Raw genomic sequence first — 18,685 nt, 5'->3', positions numbered from 1 at the left:
GAAAATGGGAGCCATCTCTAATATTACCAACAATAAAATAAAATTAAAAATAAGTAAATAAATGAATAAATAAAAACTAAATAAACATGGGCCCTTTAAGTATTTTCAGATACCTGGAGACTTTATCCTTTCCCAGCCCTTCAAACTCATTTTCTGAAATACTCTTTCTGCTTAGTATTGACTGGTGTTAAGTTTGTTGTTGTTGTTGTTTTTTAAACAAAGTATGCAATTATTGTAAAGAGAGGTAAGAATTATTTCAAATTAAGACTATTTTAGTATTTGAAAGAATAACATGTTTTAATTAACCAGATGATAATTTTAATCATAACTTGATAATAAATATTGACTCTTTCTATAAAAGTAACTTACTTATTGGGGAAAATGGTGTCTGTTGTCATCAGTATGCTGTGAAGAATAGTAAAAATATTGAATCTGTTTTATCTTATAAAAATTTTTATCCTATAAAGTTTGTTCTCTTAAACTGAATCAGTTTACAGTGGTGAGAAGGTTACCTGGATTTTATCTTTTTTGGTCCCCTATAGAATTCCCTTTAAGAGGTTTTGTTTTGTTGTGATGTCATCAGTCTTCATTGATGTTTAAGAAGTGGCCTGATAATCTGTGTCTTTTTTTTTTTTTTTTTTTAATATATTTTATTGATATTTTACAGAGAGGAAGGGAGAGGGATAGAGAGCTAGAAACATCGATGAGAGAGAAACATCGATCAGCTGCCTCCTGCACACCTCCTACTGGGGATGTGCCCACAACCAAGGTACATGCCCTTGACCGGAATCGAACCTGGGACCCTTCAGTCCGCAGGCCGACGCTCTATCCACTGAGCCAAACCAGTTTTGGCTATAATCTGTGTCTTTAAAAGTAAGACATTGAGGATATTTATTAGGTCACTAGAGGCCTGGTGCACAAAATCCATGCACTGGTGTGGGGGATGTGCCCCTCAGCCCGTTCTGCGCCCTCTTGCAGTCCGGGAGCTCTGGGGGGATGTCTGTCTGCTGACTTAGGCCCGCTACCCATCGGGCATCCTCAGTGCTGCCATGGAGGTGGGAGAGGCTACACTCGCCATCTGTGAGCCCGGCTCAGAGCTTTTGGCTGAGCAGCGCTCCCCCTGTGGGAGTGCACTGACCACCAAAGGGCAGCTCCTGCATTGAGCGTCTGCCCCCTGGTGGTCAATGCATGTCATAGCAACCAGTCGTTCCGCCGTCCGGTCAGTTTGCATATTAGCCATTTATTATATAGGATTGTCCTCAGGAAGACAAAGGAGATGTCTCTATTCCTGGCATTAGGATTGCTCATTTTAGAATTAATTGTTTATTTTGTGGGCATTGTGTAACTGTCTAGGTGTTATTGTCACATTTGCTAATAGAAAGATTAGAGACATACTTGTGGTCTATTTGTATTAGGTATATAGATCATTAAAGTATGTGATTTTAGATTTATTTCTGCCTCACATTTTTTTCTTTTTTTAATAAATAGAATATTTTTTAGGAGGAGCAGTTTTAGGTGTATGGGGTACATAAAAAATTGATATTAAATTTCCAATATTCTCCCCTCCCCCATACCTCTTATTATTTATATCTTGTATTAGTGTGGTACATTTGTTACAATTGAACTGATAGTGTTATATTGTTATAACTAAAGTTCATAGTTTCCATTAGGTTTCATTCTTTGTATCTATGAGTTTTGAGGAATGTATAATAACATGTATCCATCATTATAATATCATAAAAAATAGTTTTGCCTTCCTAAAAAATCTCCTGTGCTCCACCTATACCTCCCTCCCGCCCCACTACTCATCCCCCACCACTGATCTCTTTACTGTCTCCATAATTTTGCCATTTCTGGAAATGTCATATAATTTGAAGTATATAGTATGTAGCCTTTTCAGATTGGCTTTTTTCACTTAGTACTGTGTATTTAATATTTGTTATTCTTTTCAGTTTTTAATTTGACTCTTTGAGTATGCTGTTTGCCATTTTTAAAATAGACTTATAAACATGTTGAAATTCTAGATTAAGGTATGAGAAAAATAACTTTTCAACTCAGCAAATATTTGAGAGCCTATTATGTGCCCTTGGTACTGGGAATAGTGAAATGGCTAAAATGACTAATGGTGTTAAACATTATGCTAGAGAGATCTGTATTTAGGATGACAAAGGCAGTTGTAATTTACTTGGGCTATACACTGAGTGGCCAGATTATTATGATCTCTGAACGCATAATAATCTGGCCACTCAGAGTGTGTGTGTGTGTGTGTGTGTGTGTGTGTGTGTGTGTGTGTGTATTAGAGGCCCAGTGCATGAATTCATGCTTAGGTGGGGTCCGGCCAGCCTGGCCAGGGCGAGGGGACATGGGCGGTTGGTTGGCCTGCCTGCTGGTCGAACTCCTGGTTGAGGGGACAATTTGCATATTAGCCTTTTATTATATAGGGTATACACTTGAGTGGCCAGATTATTATGCGTTCAGAGATCATAATAATCTGGCCACTCAGTGTATATGGTAATGTTACCGGACAGCCCCCTTGAGTTAGAGGGAGGGGGCTCTTCCCTCTTTGGCTCTTGTCAATCTTGCAAGAAAGATTTCAAGACCAGTGACAGAGAACAGCTTTGAAACAAACAAAGCAAGTGAATTTATTAAGAATACACTTGGCATAAAGCGTAAGTAGGCAACTCAGCTAGTCTGAGCACACGTCCGGTTGGGGTTCAGGGGTTTTATACCCTTTCCTGAATAGGTTTCTAAGTTCTGCTGGATATCTTGAGTAGCAAACTAGGTTTCAAAGTCTCTTTCTGCATTGTTATAGCTTATTTCAGAATGTTTTAGATAACTCCCTCTCTCCTCTTTCCTGCCCTAACAGCTCCCAAATGATATTTGTTCTTGAATTTAACTGGCACAAATTGCATTAATTGGGTCTTTGTTCTCTATTTTTACAGCCCAGTGTGATTTAAGCTATGTATTCTCTGGTTAGGGAGGAGAAGTATAAACCATTTGCTCTCAAGTTTCCTTGGTTGGGAAAATAAGGTCTTGCCATTCACAAGCTGACTACGAGCTGCCCAAACTGTTGGCCTTGTTTAATTTTCTTGTCTCAGTTTCCCCATTCCACTTATCCAGGAATTTTCCCAGCTTCTTACTATCCTGCTATAGTGAGACATCTCTGTGTTGGATTAGGGAGAATCAGATGAAATTATATGTAGCATTTCTTCAGTACAAAGGGTTGGGAATCAAGTTTTAGAGTCAACTAATTAAGGCTTTTCTTTTAGATTTTTCTCCTAGATAAAGCCATACTTGCCTAAGAACTGTTAAATATGAAATAAATTGTGTTAGGAAGTACTTGACTTTGAGTTGAAAATTCTGGAAATAATTATCTTTTAAAACAAATTTATAAGTTGGTATAATATGGGAAGAAAGTTGATAGGCATTGTTTCTGCTATCTTTTTTATCTTACAGATGATATTGGAGTCTGCTTATCCTTTTTTATGTGTATAACTAAATATAAGGTGTTTGTAAAAATTCTAGGTTGAAAGAAAATGAAAATGAAATGAAGAGAGTGGAAATTATGCTAAAAGAAAGGGAGAGTGATCTTTCTAGCAAAACAAAGCTGCTACAGGTGAATGTTTAATTATTGTATGAATTATGTATATGTTTTAAATACAATTTTAACGACTACAGAAGAAAACAGAATACAGAATGACCCTCTCCCTCCCGCACAGCTGCTGGGTCTCATTTCTCAAAGATGACTTACTTTATTCATTTGTATATCTTTTGAGAACATGCCATGCATATGTATGTGTACTTAATTGTCTTCCATATTTAACCATACATACTTTTGTATTTACTCCCCATCCCTATTTAATAATGTTTTTGAGATCTTTTCACATAAGCACTTTTCTGTCTTTAATTTTTAATGGCTTTATGGTATTTTACGATATAATTGTATCATCCTAGTTTATGGATACCTAGATTATTTACAGTTTCTTGTTACAGCAGTTCTACAGTGAATATCCTTGTTACAGCAATTCAACAGTGAATATTCTTGCCCACACATTTTCAATACTTTTGTTAGTATATCTGTACCTAAAATATCTAGAAGTGCAATTTGGGATCAAAGGATTATGCAGAGTTGTTTTTCTCCTTTCTGAAAGTGATAGTTAAAATAGAAAATCAGTGTATCCTCACCCTCATGTAGTTAATATTGAAAGTACTTATAAAACATTCATTTGAAGTGATAGCAAATTTTAGATTCCTGCATTGTCTCTCACTACTCTTGTTCACATTTCATGCTCCAATGGTTGGTTTTGTCAGGTTCCTTCTCCCTTCCAAGTAGATTAATTTTAAATTTGTTCGATAATACTAAATCATCCTCCAAAAGTATTTTTACTGATCTACCTTTCTGCCAACTGAGGGCCGTTTTCTTTTCATCCTCTCCAACAGTGACAAAGATCAAGACATTTGGTATGGTGCTTGGTAGATGGTCAGATTGTTTTAATTTGCATTTGATTGTGTGAGAAGTTAAGCACTCTTCCTTTGTATATGAATTGGCCTTTAATTTTTCCCACATTTTTCTCCATGTTAACTTTTTTTTACTAACTTATGATCCCTTTCAACATATAAGGGAAATTAGTCTTGTCATATGTGAGGTGATTTGTTCTAAGTTTTTCTTTTGTGTCTTTTTTCCTCTCTTTTGGAAATTTAAAACTTTTATGTACTCCAGTATAAGTAATTTTTTTAGTTTCAAGTCTTGGGATGAAAGGTATCTCTCATGCTATGATCATAAAGATATGTTTACATGTTTCTTTTAATACATTTGTATTATATTTTTTGTTGAGATGTTTTATTCATATGTACTCTTTTTGAGTAAGTTATGAGAATAACATTTCAACTTAAAAAAAAAGAAGGCTAGCTGCATTATTAAATAATCCATGATGATTGTTTTAGTGTAGTAGTTCTGCCCCTCAGGGGACATTTAGCAATATATGGAGACACTTTTGTTTGCCATAGCTGGTGGAGTGCTGTACCTAGAGAATGGAGACCATGGATAAAGCTAAACATCCTACAGTACATGGGACAGCCCCTCGCGACAAAATAACAGCTAGCCCAAAATATCACTAGAATTTGTCCTATTGGTTTAAAATGTTACTCTATACTAAATTCTTATAGGTATTTGGCTCTGTTTCTGGATCCTATTTTCTTCATTGAGACATAATGAGATTGCAGTCCGGGAGCCCTTGGGGGATGTCTGACTGCTGACTTTAGTACACTTTCAAACCAGTACTAAATAATATAATTATTCTCATAATGAGGGCTTATTATGCCCCTTTAAAATTATTACTATTTTAGAATTTTCCTGGCTTCAAAATAAAAATAAAACTCTGTCCAGTTATTAATGTTTACTTTTTGTTTAAATAGGAGGTACAAGATGAGAACAATTTGTTTAAATCCCAAATTGAACAGCTGAAGCAACAGAACTACCAACAGGTAGGTACTATGAGATGGCTTGCCATTTATTTATGTGGTGAAAAATTATATAACCCATGATGGGCTGGATAATATTCTTACCATTTTGTCTTTTCATTGAGAATAAAGTATGTGTTGTTTTTATTTATAAGTGTTTTATCAAATTTCCTGGAAAAAAAAAAGCAGTTTGCTATGCCATATCCAAGATAAAATCTATAAAGTACAGTGTATACGCAAATAATGTGTATTCCACATCTGTTATGTATGGCTGTGTGTATTTTCAGATTTTCTAGAAGACCTTTTTTAGCAACTCAGTTTAAAATCCCATGAGTCAGTTTTAACTTATGTGTGTATACCCTACTACCCCTTAACCCAGCCGTGGGCAAACTACGGCCCACGGGCCGGATCCGGCCCGTTCGGCTGTTCTATCCGGCTCACGGAGCCGAAAGAGCAGAGGGTTCTCTTGCTCTCCCCTCCGCTCCTTTACTTTGAATTTATATTAGTTCACACAAACACTCCATCCATGCTTTTGTTCTGGCCCTCCAGTCCAGTTTAAGAACCCATTGTGGCCCTCGAGTAAAAAAGTTTGCCCACCCCTGCCTTAACCCCAAATAAAATGTCAATAATTGGAGAGAAACTAAGAAATATGTAATATTATAAGTAACTAGAGGCCCGGTGCATGAAATTTGTACACGGGGGGGGGGGGGTGTCCCTCAGCCTAGCCTGCACCCTCTCCAATCTGGGACCCCTCTGGGGATGTCTGACTACGGGATCGGGTCTAAACTGGCAGTCAGACATCCCTCTCACAATCCGGGACTGCTGGCTCCTAACCGCTCGCCTGCCTGCCTGATTGCCCCTAATCGCTTCTGCCTGCCACCCCGATCGCCCCCTAACCGCTCCCCTGCCGGTCTGATTAATGCCTAACTGCTCCACTGCCAGCCTGGTCGCCCCCAACTGCCCTCCCCTGCTGGCCTGATGGCCCCCAACTGCCCTCCCCTGCCGGCCTGGTTGCCTCCAACTGCCCTCACCTGCAGGCCTGGTCGCCCCTAACTGCCCTCCCCTGCAGGCCTGGTCCCCCTCAACTACCCTCCCCTGCCAGCCTGATTGCCCATAATTGCCCTCCCCTGCCAGCCGTCTTGTGACGACATGGGGGTGGCCATCTTGTGATGACATGAGGGTGTCGCGTGAGGGCCACCTAGGCTTTTATTAGTATAGATAGTTTACCACTATTTAAATAACTTCTTTGAGATATAATTCTGCTTGGTTAAAAATTTAAAAAGATGTTAACAAAATATTCTTTAATTTATGAATGTATATGGATAAACTAGAAAGTTTTTTCAGGGGCAAAACAATTAGTTCCTGATGACAAGAAGCTTATAGTAGTTTAATTTGAGATATTGGAGTCATAAAGGAATAAATATCACATGTGAAGGGCTATATACCTTTACATATTATGTAAAATTAACTTTTTGGTACATGCAAGTTAACTCTTCCTAATTTTTATTTTGACTTCATTTATAGTATTTTTTGACTTCAGGAACTTAGTATAGTCAAATAGGAAATACAGCGTATGAAAATTTGAAGGTATTAGCTCAGTGTTTTGCACCTAGTAGGAAGTTGATAAATTGTTAAATGAAGAGTTTAAGCATGTAGTGACAATGAAGATTCTATTTAGGGCTCAATACATTTTAAAAATTTGTATATGTTTTTATTAAAATTACTTGGTGACATGGAATATATGGCATGTTTACCTTTGGTATTGTCTTAATTTATATCTGAAAAGAGTTAATTTTTTAAAATCTTCTGGAAAGTTGTGTTTTGAAATAACATTTAACTCTTTTTAATAGGCATCTTCTTTTCCCCCGCCTGAAGAACTATTAAAAGTGTAAGTAATAATTTTGATTCTTAATTTGGGAATTGGTAACTTTTTATGTGCTAAATAGTTCTAAAACAAGCAATTTACTGTCATTGCAAATAGTCACCAAATTTTTACAGTTCTGTTTGGATTATTTGAACTGCAGATCAGTAGAGTTTAGCTGTGCCTTTGGCTAAGCTAATGTACCTTTTTATAGTATTTGGTTTTCTTTGAACATTTTGTTGAGGGAAATTTTTATTTGTTTATTTTTTTAGGCATTCTGAAAACATCCAATAAAATAAACTATACTTTGAAGGCTTTACTTATTTAACTTACTCTATCATTGTGGAATTGAATTGAAAATTTAGTTTAGCTTATGCATCAAAAAAACAAACAAACCACACCCTTATCTGTATGGTTGCTCTCTTCTGAGGAGACTTTTTTTTCCTAAACTGAAATATTTTTTTAAAATTCTTGACCTGTACTTTTCTCCAAAGAGGCTACATTTAAGGCCATTTCAGATAAGTTGTATATTTCAAAACATTAAGTGTCAAACACACTTATTATTAGATGATATAACAAATCTAAATAAACATAAATCTATGTATAAATGTAAATAAATATATATTAATTCTTTAAAAACAAAATTAGGTTTGAGGACTATACAGAAATAGACTGTGGGGACAGACCCAGAGCCCTAGTTTGCCAAATCCTCATATAGAGCTTTATTCTTAGGGAAGAGCTATTTGTAATTAAAGTTTCTACTCAAACTGCTGTCCACTATAACAGTATTGAATTGTGAGTCTTTGCCATTGCTTTCCACTAACTCATTAGATAGAACCAGAAAAACAGGAACCTTGAGACTGTTACAAAAATTACAAGGGAACACGTACCTTACATTAACTGCATACTTTTATTGTGGGTTAGCCACTTTAAGAAACTCACAACTGATTTTATTATCTTCTGGAAAAAAGAAATATTTAAGAGAGTGCTTCTACATCATTTTCACTCTTCTGGAAATATAGCAAATCATCGATTCTGTGGATCTCGATTTAATGGACTTTGGATTTAAGGGATAAAAATTTCTGGTCCATATGTCATATATCTGAAAATTAACACCCTGTTAATTTTAAAATGCTTCTAACCAAGATTTTCTTATAAATAAATTAACAGGTATTATTTTGGTTATTAGTTCACTGTTATTTTTAACAAATTATAGCAAATAAGTCATGTGTTGGAGAAAACTCTATAGTAATTTCGCCAACATAAATAAACATTACATTTCTACAACTATAGTCTACGTATTTAAATCCGAAAGTCACCACTAATTAACAATGTTCAGCAAATGATTAGCACATGATCACACCTCATGGCTCGCAGGAATAGAGTCTGTTGCCCCGTGGTGAGACTTTCTGCAGCAGTTTTAACCCTGTAGCTGATGTTCCGACTTGTACTAAGCCACACTCTAGCCCTGTGCATTTGTTTACATGTGACTGGCGAATTCATGCTCTTACTAGACCTATCTATCTATATATATAAAAGGCTAAGTGACCGACCATCCATCCATCTGATCTTCCGACTGACCGCTGGTACATACGATGCTCATTGGCAATCTATATATATAAAAGTCTAAGTGACTGTTATGACTGACTGGTCGACCAGTTGCTATGACACACACTGACCACCAGGGGCAGACACTCAAAGCAGGAGCTTCCCCTGGTGGTCATTGTGCTTCCACAGCCAACCTCCCGCAGTCTCCCTCCACCCTCCCCCCCGTCAACTGGCCCCCTCCCCCCCAAAGGCCCCAATTGGGGGTGCCACCTGGCCAACCTCCCAGGGTCCCTCTCCCTGGCCACCAGCCCCCTAATAGGCCTCAATCGCCAGCCAGGCTGAGGGACCCACCTGTGCATGAATTCATGCACCTAGCCTCTATTTTAAAAATAAATGTTGACTTGTACATGCACCATACATGTAAAGCTCTCGCTGGTGCCAATCGCATGCGTGTGTTTTGATCTGTCATTGTCAATTGTGAATTTGGTTGTTGTTGACATTCAACGTGAATCACCTCGCGATTTATTCAACTGACCGAATGGCCGGTGCATATGATGCGCACTGGCAATTTAAAAATAAACATTGACTTGCACATGTGCGTTACTTACAAAGCTCTCACTGGCACCAATCGTGCGCGTTTTAATTTTATAATACTATATTACATATTCTATTTTGACATATAATTTTTTTCAGTAACATAATTACCGCACGAATCTTCTAATTAATTTCCTTTCAATGTGCACGAATCCGTGCATTGGGCCACTAGTTCAGTATAAAATTAAAATTAGAATAACACATAGAAAACTTTTCTGTGAAATTAAACTCTTCTTACATACTTAATTGTATCTAATTACACAAAATTATCTACATAAATAAAAACAGGTAAACTAATTTGTCAATTTTTAACATACACACTTGGAAAACTTACTAATGGACTTTCAGCTTTAACGAACACCCCTGAATTATTGAGATTTTACTGCTACTTCATTAACTTACATAAAAATAGAGATAACTACAACTGCAGCAATTTATGTGTTCATGAATTATTTCTTAGGGGATTATATAACTTTAACACAAATGTCAGCGTGTAGTAGTGTAAAAATTTATTCATAGATAGTCTTTCTATGGTAACTAAGTTTAAGAATTTGCCTGTTAAGTTAATGCATTTTTTAAAGCATCATCTACCTGAGGTTTTTATTTTGTAGTAACAAATATTTTATTCACTCTTTACCCAAAATATTGCTGTGTGTATTTATGTTCTGGTTTAGAATTTCAGAAAGAGAGAAAGAAATCACTGGTCTCCGGAATGAGATCGATACTTTGAAGGATGCTGTTGAACACCAGAGGAAGAAAAACAATGTAAGCAAATCTTGATCAGAATAAAGCTTTTCTTTTTATTTGTTCAGTGAAATATCAAATTTCAGAATTTTTTAAAATCTACTTTTACTTGAGATATTTTTCTTAGTCTTTTTAAGTACTATTTTGTGTATAGCTCTTTTGGGGAGAAGTATTGGGTTAATTTTATTGGAGAACAGACTTTTTTAAATGAATAAGTGAAAAAACCAATTTGTACACTTTTGAAGCTATGATTATTACAGCTTCTGATTTAAAAATATTTTAAAATTAAAATGCAGTTTACTTTCTGTTAAATTTTTATTTGGGAAAATTATTTTTTCAAGTTCAACATTTTAAAATCAAAGCTATTTCCTCTTACTTTGATTGGGCTAGCTTTTTTGTAAGCTAAAAGTAATGCCAGTATTTAAACCAAGTAATTTTAATAATTAACTGTCTTTCAAAGCCTTCTGGAATTTTCCTTTTTTAACTGAGATAGTTCAAATTTTGGGAATTAATAAGCATGTTATAGAGGTCTCTCAGGACCTGAATACTTTTATGCTAAAATGGGAAGGGATAATGCCTTCAGAAATATAAATCCTAATACTTTTATTAAATAGATAAAGAGTGAATTAAGATGAATTTTTTAACTTCTCTTTGACCAGAGGTGACAACTATGAGATTACAAACATTTTTGGCAGAGAAGGAACTTTTGCACACAAAAGTACGATTGCTAAGTCTTAAGCAAGATTACAAATGTTATTGAAATCTAAGGGGCTATTGAAAGTAAATCGATATGTGTTTTCTAGTGAAAGTAAAAATTTTCAAAGTTTGCATTAATTTGTTAATTTAACAAGTTGAAATGTTCCTGTACCTCTGAGTTTGTCAAAATTAGGTATGTGAATTGCCCTTGTGTGTTTGTGTAATGTTACTAACAGCATTGCTTGGCCACAAAACCTGAATTGAATTTGCCACTATACTGCTAACATCCTAACTGTAGAGCATGGTAAATGCCATTCTAATGCAGCAGCGCTGGAGGCATTGATGTGTGTGAGAAAAGCCAGGATACTGGAGGCAAGCAGATTGCTAGTTCTGCCACTTCATTTGCAGTGTTCACTTGACCAAATTCCTAACCTACCTGAGCTGTGGATTCCCTGTCAATGCAGTGGGAATAAATACCTCTTAGGGTTGTGAGAATTAATGAGAATTTGTGTGAAGCGCTAAGTACAGTGTTGGGTACATAAGTAAACATTCAATAAATGGTGATTATTGGCTTTTTATTTTTTGTTTTTTATCTGTTTGGATTTCTGAATCTGAACAAAGACTGAAATATAGCAGATTGTCCTTTTCTGAATTTGCTAATAAAATGCTGTTAAATAGATCTTTCAGAGTTCAGTTTCCAATGACCTCTGTTTCTCTTCCAAGAGAATGTGTTTTATAGTCTTCCTGTCTCCTGGTTTGCCTGGATCGAGTAGCTCATACAGTTCATGTCAGGTTGCTTTATGGCATATTCATTTGACCATGCCAAGAAAGATACAGAAGCACAGTGAGTTACTATGTCATTCCTAGGTAGACTTGAAATGTGTTAATTAAATTAAACATATTTAGAGAAAAAATGTTAGGCTGCAGTGGAACGTCCCATGAGTGATAGTGGGCCTTGTTTAAAATTCAAGCTTTTAGCAATTGTGTATTTGCTCTGTCCTTAATCCTTTAATTTTCGGTGTACCTGAAATCATATTTGTAATCTTGGTATGTGTGCTTACTTTTAAATGCTTTCTTCTTTGTCACATGTGCACAGTAATTACTTTAAAGCTGGCATATTTGACACGTATACTAAAACATGCAAACTGGGCATCTTTGTTTTCTCATTCAAATTTCTAAACATTGCTTTTTATTTTTTTTGCTAATGTACATATTTCCCCATTGAAATAATTTTGCAGTAACCAGCATTTAAATGCAGTGCAAAATACTGATGAAGTAAAAAGCAAAAATCTTTCAATAATGGATAAACTGAAATCATTCTCTCTAAAAATGATTAGGACCTTCGGGAGAAAAACTGGGAAGCAATGGAAGCATTGGCATCAACTGAAAAAATGCTGCAGGACAGAGTGAACAAGACTTCCAAGGTTGTAATGCTAACTCCTAGAAACAATCTGCTGAACAGAGAAAATCTGCAGCTTATCTTGAAGTCAGACTAAAGCATTTAATTATACTGCAATTTAAATATATAATCTCCTTATCCATCCACATTTATCATCTCTGCCATCTCTGCTTTTTTTTCATCTACTCCTTGAAGCTTTAATTTTGGGCTTGCTGGTTTGTTGTGATTACCTGATGGTTTTAGCTTTGGTGATTACTGCTTTAAGCTGAAGAGTCTCAGGAAACCTATGCTGCCTCCCATGTAAACTCTTGTGAGACAGTGTGTACCTCTTGAGTTAGCTAAGAAAACTTCGATGAAAACTCAGTCAAAAAAACTAACTGAATTAATAAACACATTTGGATAACTAGGATGTACCTACAATGCACAGTGAACTTTCCTAGGTTCTTTGGGGCACACCAAGACAACTCAGACGAAGTGGAAAATAATAGAAGTCTTAAGAAGTTCAGGGAAGGGATCTCTTCTTGGTATATTATTGGGGATGGTTCCTTAAAAGAGGTGGAATTAAAATTAAACTTTACGTTTTGAAGTGGCTGGACAGTAATCATGTATTATGTTCAGTACAGAATATTACCATAAGGGATAATTCTCTTGACCAGAGTATGTACAATACTCTTGAAGAATATCTCTCCCTGTCTTCAATGTGATAAAGGATATTCTTCTTAAGTTCAAGTTCCATGGGCTTAAAGATTTCTAATGAATTATAATTAAGTTGTTTGTAAAGATTGAGAGAAATGAATGTGCCAGTTCAGTCAGGCATTTTGAAAATTCTTACCAAGAATAAATGTGTGGAACAGAAATATTGAATTTTATAGATGGGTTAATAAAGCTCATTAATTATATGATTCAGTTCAGCATTCTATAAGTATTTTTTTAAATATATTTTATTGATTTTTTACAGAGAGGAAAGGAGAGGGATAGAGAGTTAGAAACATCGATGAGAGAGAAACATCGATCAGCTGCCTCCTGCACACCTCCTATTGGGGTTGTGCCCGCAACCAAGGTACATGCCCTTGACCGGAATCGAACCCGGGACCCTTCAGTCCGCAGGCTGACGCTCTATCCACTGAGCCAAACCGGTTTCGGCAGCATTCTATAAGTATTTTGTGTGCCAAGTTAATCTGTTGTATTTTAAATGTAAGTCTTAGTGACATTTGAAGGACTTTTTTTAGCAGAGTTTTTATAAATTTTTAAGTATATATTTTTAAGTATATATTTGTAGTTATAGTCCCTTTAGTGTAATGGAAATTTACCTAAACTTGAGACTGCTGGCAGATACTGGGACCAGAGAAATTTAGGCCCAGGAATAGAAAAATCTAGGCCAGGGTGGACCTTTTCTCATTGTGAGTGGTTACAGTCAGTTCTATCAGTAATGGGGGTGGTTGTTTTATAACTTTGTCACTGTTAAGAGCTACCTTTTAGCTTTTGTTTTGGTAATGAGACTGGGTATCTACAAAGTACTAATCCTATATAATAAAACCCTAATATGCAAATTGACCGAATGGCGGAATGATGGCGGAACAACCGGTCGCTATGATGCGTACTGACCACCAGGGGGCAGATGCTCAATACTGGAGCTGCCCCCTCGTGGTCAGTGTGCTCCCACAGGGGGAGCACCTCTCAGCCAGAAACAGGGCTCATGGCTGGCAAATGCAGTGGCAGTGGCGGGAGCCTCTCCCACCTCCACTGCAAGTGGGTGGTAAGGAGTGAAAGGTTCCGGACTGCGAGAACCCCAGGCTGCGAGAGGAATGTCTGACTGCCGGCTTAGGCCCGATCCCCTGGGGGATCGGGCCTAAGCCGGCAGGTGGACATCCCCCAAGGGGTCCTAGACTGCGAGAGGGTGCAGGCTGGGCTGAGGGACACCCCTCCATCCCCCGCTGCCAGTGCATGAATTTTGTGCACCGGACCTCTAGTCTCTTAATAATCCTGCAAGAAGTTATATAGGCATTCTGGCATGTTAGGATTCCAAAAGAAAGCTAGAGTTTAACCATGTTTCATGTGCTTGGTGATGAGTTTAAGAATTTATCCACATTTCCAGACTCACCACCAAGTGTACAATGGCTTCTTGCAAAGCTAATAATCAACAGATAATAGAATTTACAGTCTTTCTCTATTTTAAAGGAATCTAGTCCTCAGATAGCATAAGTGTAAAGTGATATTGATTGACCCAGACCACAAGTTGTGCTGTAAGGAGTATATATTCTTGAGGAGCTACTATAAATGTTAGATTCACATGGAAGATACTTTATATATATTACTTAGACAAAGATAGTAAGGAAATTATAATGATTACTTTCAATTATTGGATATTTTCCAGGTGTTACGGGGGAATGGAAATTGTATCTACAATCAAACTACTTTGTTAAATGAAAACATTTTAGCTAGAATTAGTACAGACTAAAAGTAACTTCTCATCTTTGTGCCTCTTGGTTAAAAGTTAAACACTTATTTTCTTTAGATTCATTTTTCCTTGGGAAGTTATCAAAAAGATTCTGCTTCACAGTGTATCTTTTCCTGAGTGATTTTCTTTAGCGATTGCTCTATCATTTCTATAGTCATATGCTAATAATTCAGAGACCTCTTAATTGTCTCTGAATTGGCAGTTAAATATTTTCCGTGAATAAGTATACCTTATTTTATGCAGCCCGGTGGGTGTATTCCTGAAAAATAGTCGAACTTATTGAATTATTTAAAATACTCCCTTAAAACATCTATTTTTAAAATCCTCCACTAACACAGAATACAATAACTTTTTGTGTGTAGAGAATATGATTAATCTCTAGCTTTTAATTTTGTGACTTGAGATTTTCTTAAATTGAAGTGTGTGCATCTTAAATCTGTAATAAATTTCAAAGATCACATTTAAATGATGGGGGGGGGAATTGAGTTGAGATCTTGCTAACTTGCTTGTATTTCTGTCATCTGTTGAACTTCACAAGTGTTTTGAGATGATTTTCTTGGCTTGGTTTAGATGTGCATTTTTATAGCTCTCATTTTTTATCTTGCACAGATAGTTTTATTATTAGATTTTTATTTTGTGTGTGATCAAGCCATTACCCTAATTTTGACAAACTATGATTTTGAGTTAATTGATATTCATTAGATTTGGATTTAAATTCACCAAATTTAGACATGCATTTGTAATACTTAACTTTAAATTTACAGTGGACAGAGTCCATATAAAAGTTTCAGAATTAGTCTTCTTGATACTTGGCATTGGTGAAGTAATATGACATCAGTTTTTCCTCCTTCTCTTCTTCTCATATGTACCACCCATCAAATTTTGATTTATTTATTTTTTTGCTTTGTTTAAAATAGGTATTTTTACCTGACCTTGAAGGTGGAAATATGAAAGTTGGCATTTTAATCCCCTGGCGTTATAGTCCATCGGTGATGCATTTTTTTGTGGAGATTCATCAGGCAGTAAGCCTCAGTCAGTTATGTTGCCCAGATGCCTACTTTTTGCATGTAGTTTGTTACATTTCTAGTTGTTTTTTTTTTGTACACGCAGTTTAAAATTTTAGCTGCAGGAAGTATATTTTGTTTTTTGGGTTTTATTTGCTTGATTTTTGAAGTGTTCCTAGAGGGGCAAATCACTTGATTTCTAATGACAAGGAAAATGTCCATATTGTTAGATATTGCCTTGGCTTGATTAATATAAGATGTTATTTGTTATTTAGGATGCTTTAGAGATTTTGCAGATTTTTATGGAAGCCATTTTGACATTTCAAAATGGGGAAAATTTGACATTTGTCAATATTGACATGAATTTTTAAGAAATACTTTCACTTTTTCCTCCCTAAGAACTTAAAAGACTGTAGCTCTTTTTTTTTTTTAATTCTATAAACTTGTAAGTTTGATTTGAACTTCTGCTTTAGGAAAGACAACAACATATGGAAGCTATTGAGTTGGAAGCTAAAGAAGTTCTCAAAAAATTATTTCCAAAGGTGTCTGTTCCTTCAAATTTGGTAAGATTAATTTATTATTTTGTAAAACATGACATCTTTATCACTGTTCAAGAAAGTTGTGAGTAAGCAGCATTTGCACTCTGCACTTGTTTCCAATAGTGCACCAATTCCTTACTCTCTTCCATTTTTAACCTAGGGCGCTTCTAAGTAATGAAGATCAGTTACTTGATTCAAAACTCATTCCTGTTTTTCAGCTGATACTTTTGTTGTATTCTATAAAATTTAAATAGGAGACATATATTTAGAAGGTCATAAACATATTTGGGACAAAATGATTTCTTAATGGTTAATCTGCCAATAATGTTCTTAATGGCTTTATTCAAAATAGAACTTAATTTTAAGTGATTGCTTCCTAGTTTTAGGAACATTTTATTTTTTTAATTAAAGGTATTTAATACTATGAGCCAAGCTCTCTTTAGTTCACAATGCAAGATTTTGGTCATCTGTTAAGGTTTTCAAGTAAAAGTCTTAAAGATAATATAGAACAACTTACTTTACTTGAGGTTGTGTGTGTTTTAAGTGGGAGAGAAAAGTTGCTTTGATTCATATAATCAATGCAGTGGATATTTGAGGACAGAGAAAGCCAGTGAATGCATGTAGTTCCCTAAATGTTGGTGTAGATATTTTTATTTATTTTAATGGAGAATTGTATACATATTCCGAAGTAGAATAGTATAATGAATCTGATATACCCAATATACCACTTCAACAATTAATAATATGTGGCATGAATTGGTAATACATAGCATCTTGTTTTTCCTCCTACCCTGCACTTCCTAGATTGTTTTGAAGGAAGTCAAACATAAGAGCATCTCATCTATAAATATTTCTGTATACATATGTGTAAAAGATAAGGATTCCTTAAAATAAAACCATTACATTTTTTAAAATCCTTAATTTCATATATTTAGTCAGTACATTTTTCTAGTTGTCATATCAGTTGTCTATTTTAATGAAACAATAACTACTTATTGTAGTGTGTTTTAGTCAGGACCCAAGGAAGGGTCAATGTGTGATTTGTTTAAGATGTCTCTTAGATTTATTTATTCCATGGGTTTCCTTCTTGTTAGCAATCCCACCCTTTAAAAGAAAAACACACCACAAAACCTATGTCTTATATGCAGTTACCCTGTTTGGATGTAGCTGACTGAATCCCTGTAGCCAGTATATTCCTCTGTCCATCGTGTATTCATAAGTTGTTCGTCAGTAGAGGCCTGATTAGGATGGGGTGGGAGCAGGATGACTGCATAGACAGTGTGGTGCTTTCATCAGCATAGGAGAGATGTAAGCCATATGACATAGAGGGAGGATTACAAATTTTAAACAACTAAATCAGTTTTCCAGCTTACTTATTTATATTAAATCCCAGTATTTGAAGCGAAGTAGGATTTTAATAGTATCCACTTAGTCTTGGTTCAGATTTATAATGTGAAAATGTAAATTTTGTGCTTTAGGTGTATTATATTATTTTATTGTACTATGGGGTGATCTCACATCCAGTTTTCATTTTTTGTTCTGATTTGATAGATTATAGAGAATCCTGATTCAGCATGTAAATGAAGCTTTAAATTACAGCAGTTAATAGAAATTTCATTTGTGTTCATTTTTTCTTAGAATAAAGTAAACCAAAGACTTAAGAGGATTAACATGAAATTTGATTTAAAGTATCTAACAAATAAATACTCTATCAAAGTATAAAATTAAGATAAGAAGCATCCAAAATGTAGAATAAATTGTTCTAAAATTTAGAATAATGACTAAAACTATAATATAAAACTTATGTTTAATATATATTTAATTTTAGAGGACATTTATTAAAGCTGGGGACAGTGAAACAAGGGAGGGACTAGGATTGAAGAAGCAACAGGAGAGAGACTAGGTGGAAAATGAGCCTAGGCTGGGCTGCTTTGGCTTACTGAGAAGTCAGGGAATAGGGGGCCTTGGGGACAGAGTCAGGGGATTAGCCTGGGATGAACTGCTGCTGCCCATTGCTCCCTGTTTGTAAGCCCTGTGGGGTCCCTTAGAGTTTAGGTCACAGTGGTTCTCAACCTTTCTAATGCCGTGACCCTTTAATACAGTTCCTCATGTTGTGGTGATCCCCAACCATAAAATTATTTTCATTGCTACTTCATAACTGTAATTTTGCTACTGTTATGAATCGTAATGTAAATATCTGTGTTTTCCAATGGTCTTAGGCTCTACCTACAGCAGCGGTTCTCAACCTGTGGGTCGCGACCCACAGGTTGAGAACTGCTAGCAGGGTCACCTAAGACCATCGGAAAACACAGATATTTACATTACAATTCATTAACAGTAGCAAAATTATAGTTATGAAGTAGCAAGGAAAATAATTTTATG

General features: G+C 35.7%; 1 protein-coding gene across 13 annotated transcripts in view; it reads left to right on the top strand.

Moving 5' to 3' along the window:
• Positions 1-18,685, top strand: part of KTN1 (kinectin 1) — a 123,734-nt gene that overhangs the window by 83,923 nt on the left and 21,126 nt on the right. For 6 of the 13 annotated variants that reach the window (XM_080640544.1, XM_080640541.1, XM_080640537.1 and 3 more), the window contains 6 exons: positions 3,526-3,616; positions 5,416-5,484; positions 7,311-7,348; positions 10,138-10,228; positions 12,241-12,327; positions 16,238-16,327. In XM_080640544.1, the coding sequence (XP_080496670.1) occupies positions 3,526-3,616; positions 5,416-5,484; positions 7,311-7,348; positions 10,138-10,228; positions 12,241-12,327; positions 16,238-16,327 (466 nt within the window). Of the gene's footprint in view, positions 1-3,525; positions 3,617-5,415; positions 5,485-7,310; positions 7,349-10,137; positions 10,229-12,240; positions 12,328-15,677; positions 15,928-16,237; positions 16,328-18,685 lie in introns of those variants that run through there. The other 7 variants (XM_080640548.1, XM_080640545.1, XM_080640539.1 and 4 more) reach the window with 2 other exon arrangements.

Source organism: Plecotus auritus (assembly GCF_963455305.1).
Source record: "Plecotus auritus genome assembly, chromosome: 1".
NCBI lineage: Eukaryota > Metazoa > Chordata > Mammalia > Chiroptera > Vespertilionidae > Plecotus > Plecotus auritus.
The sequence above is the reverse complement of the archived record's forward strand: the minus strand, read 5'-3'. Positions and strand labels throughout refer to the sequence as shown.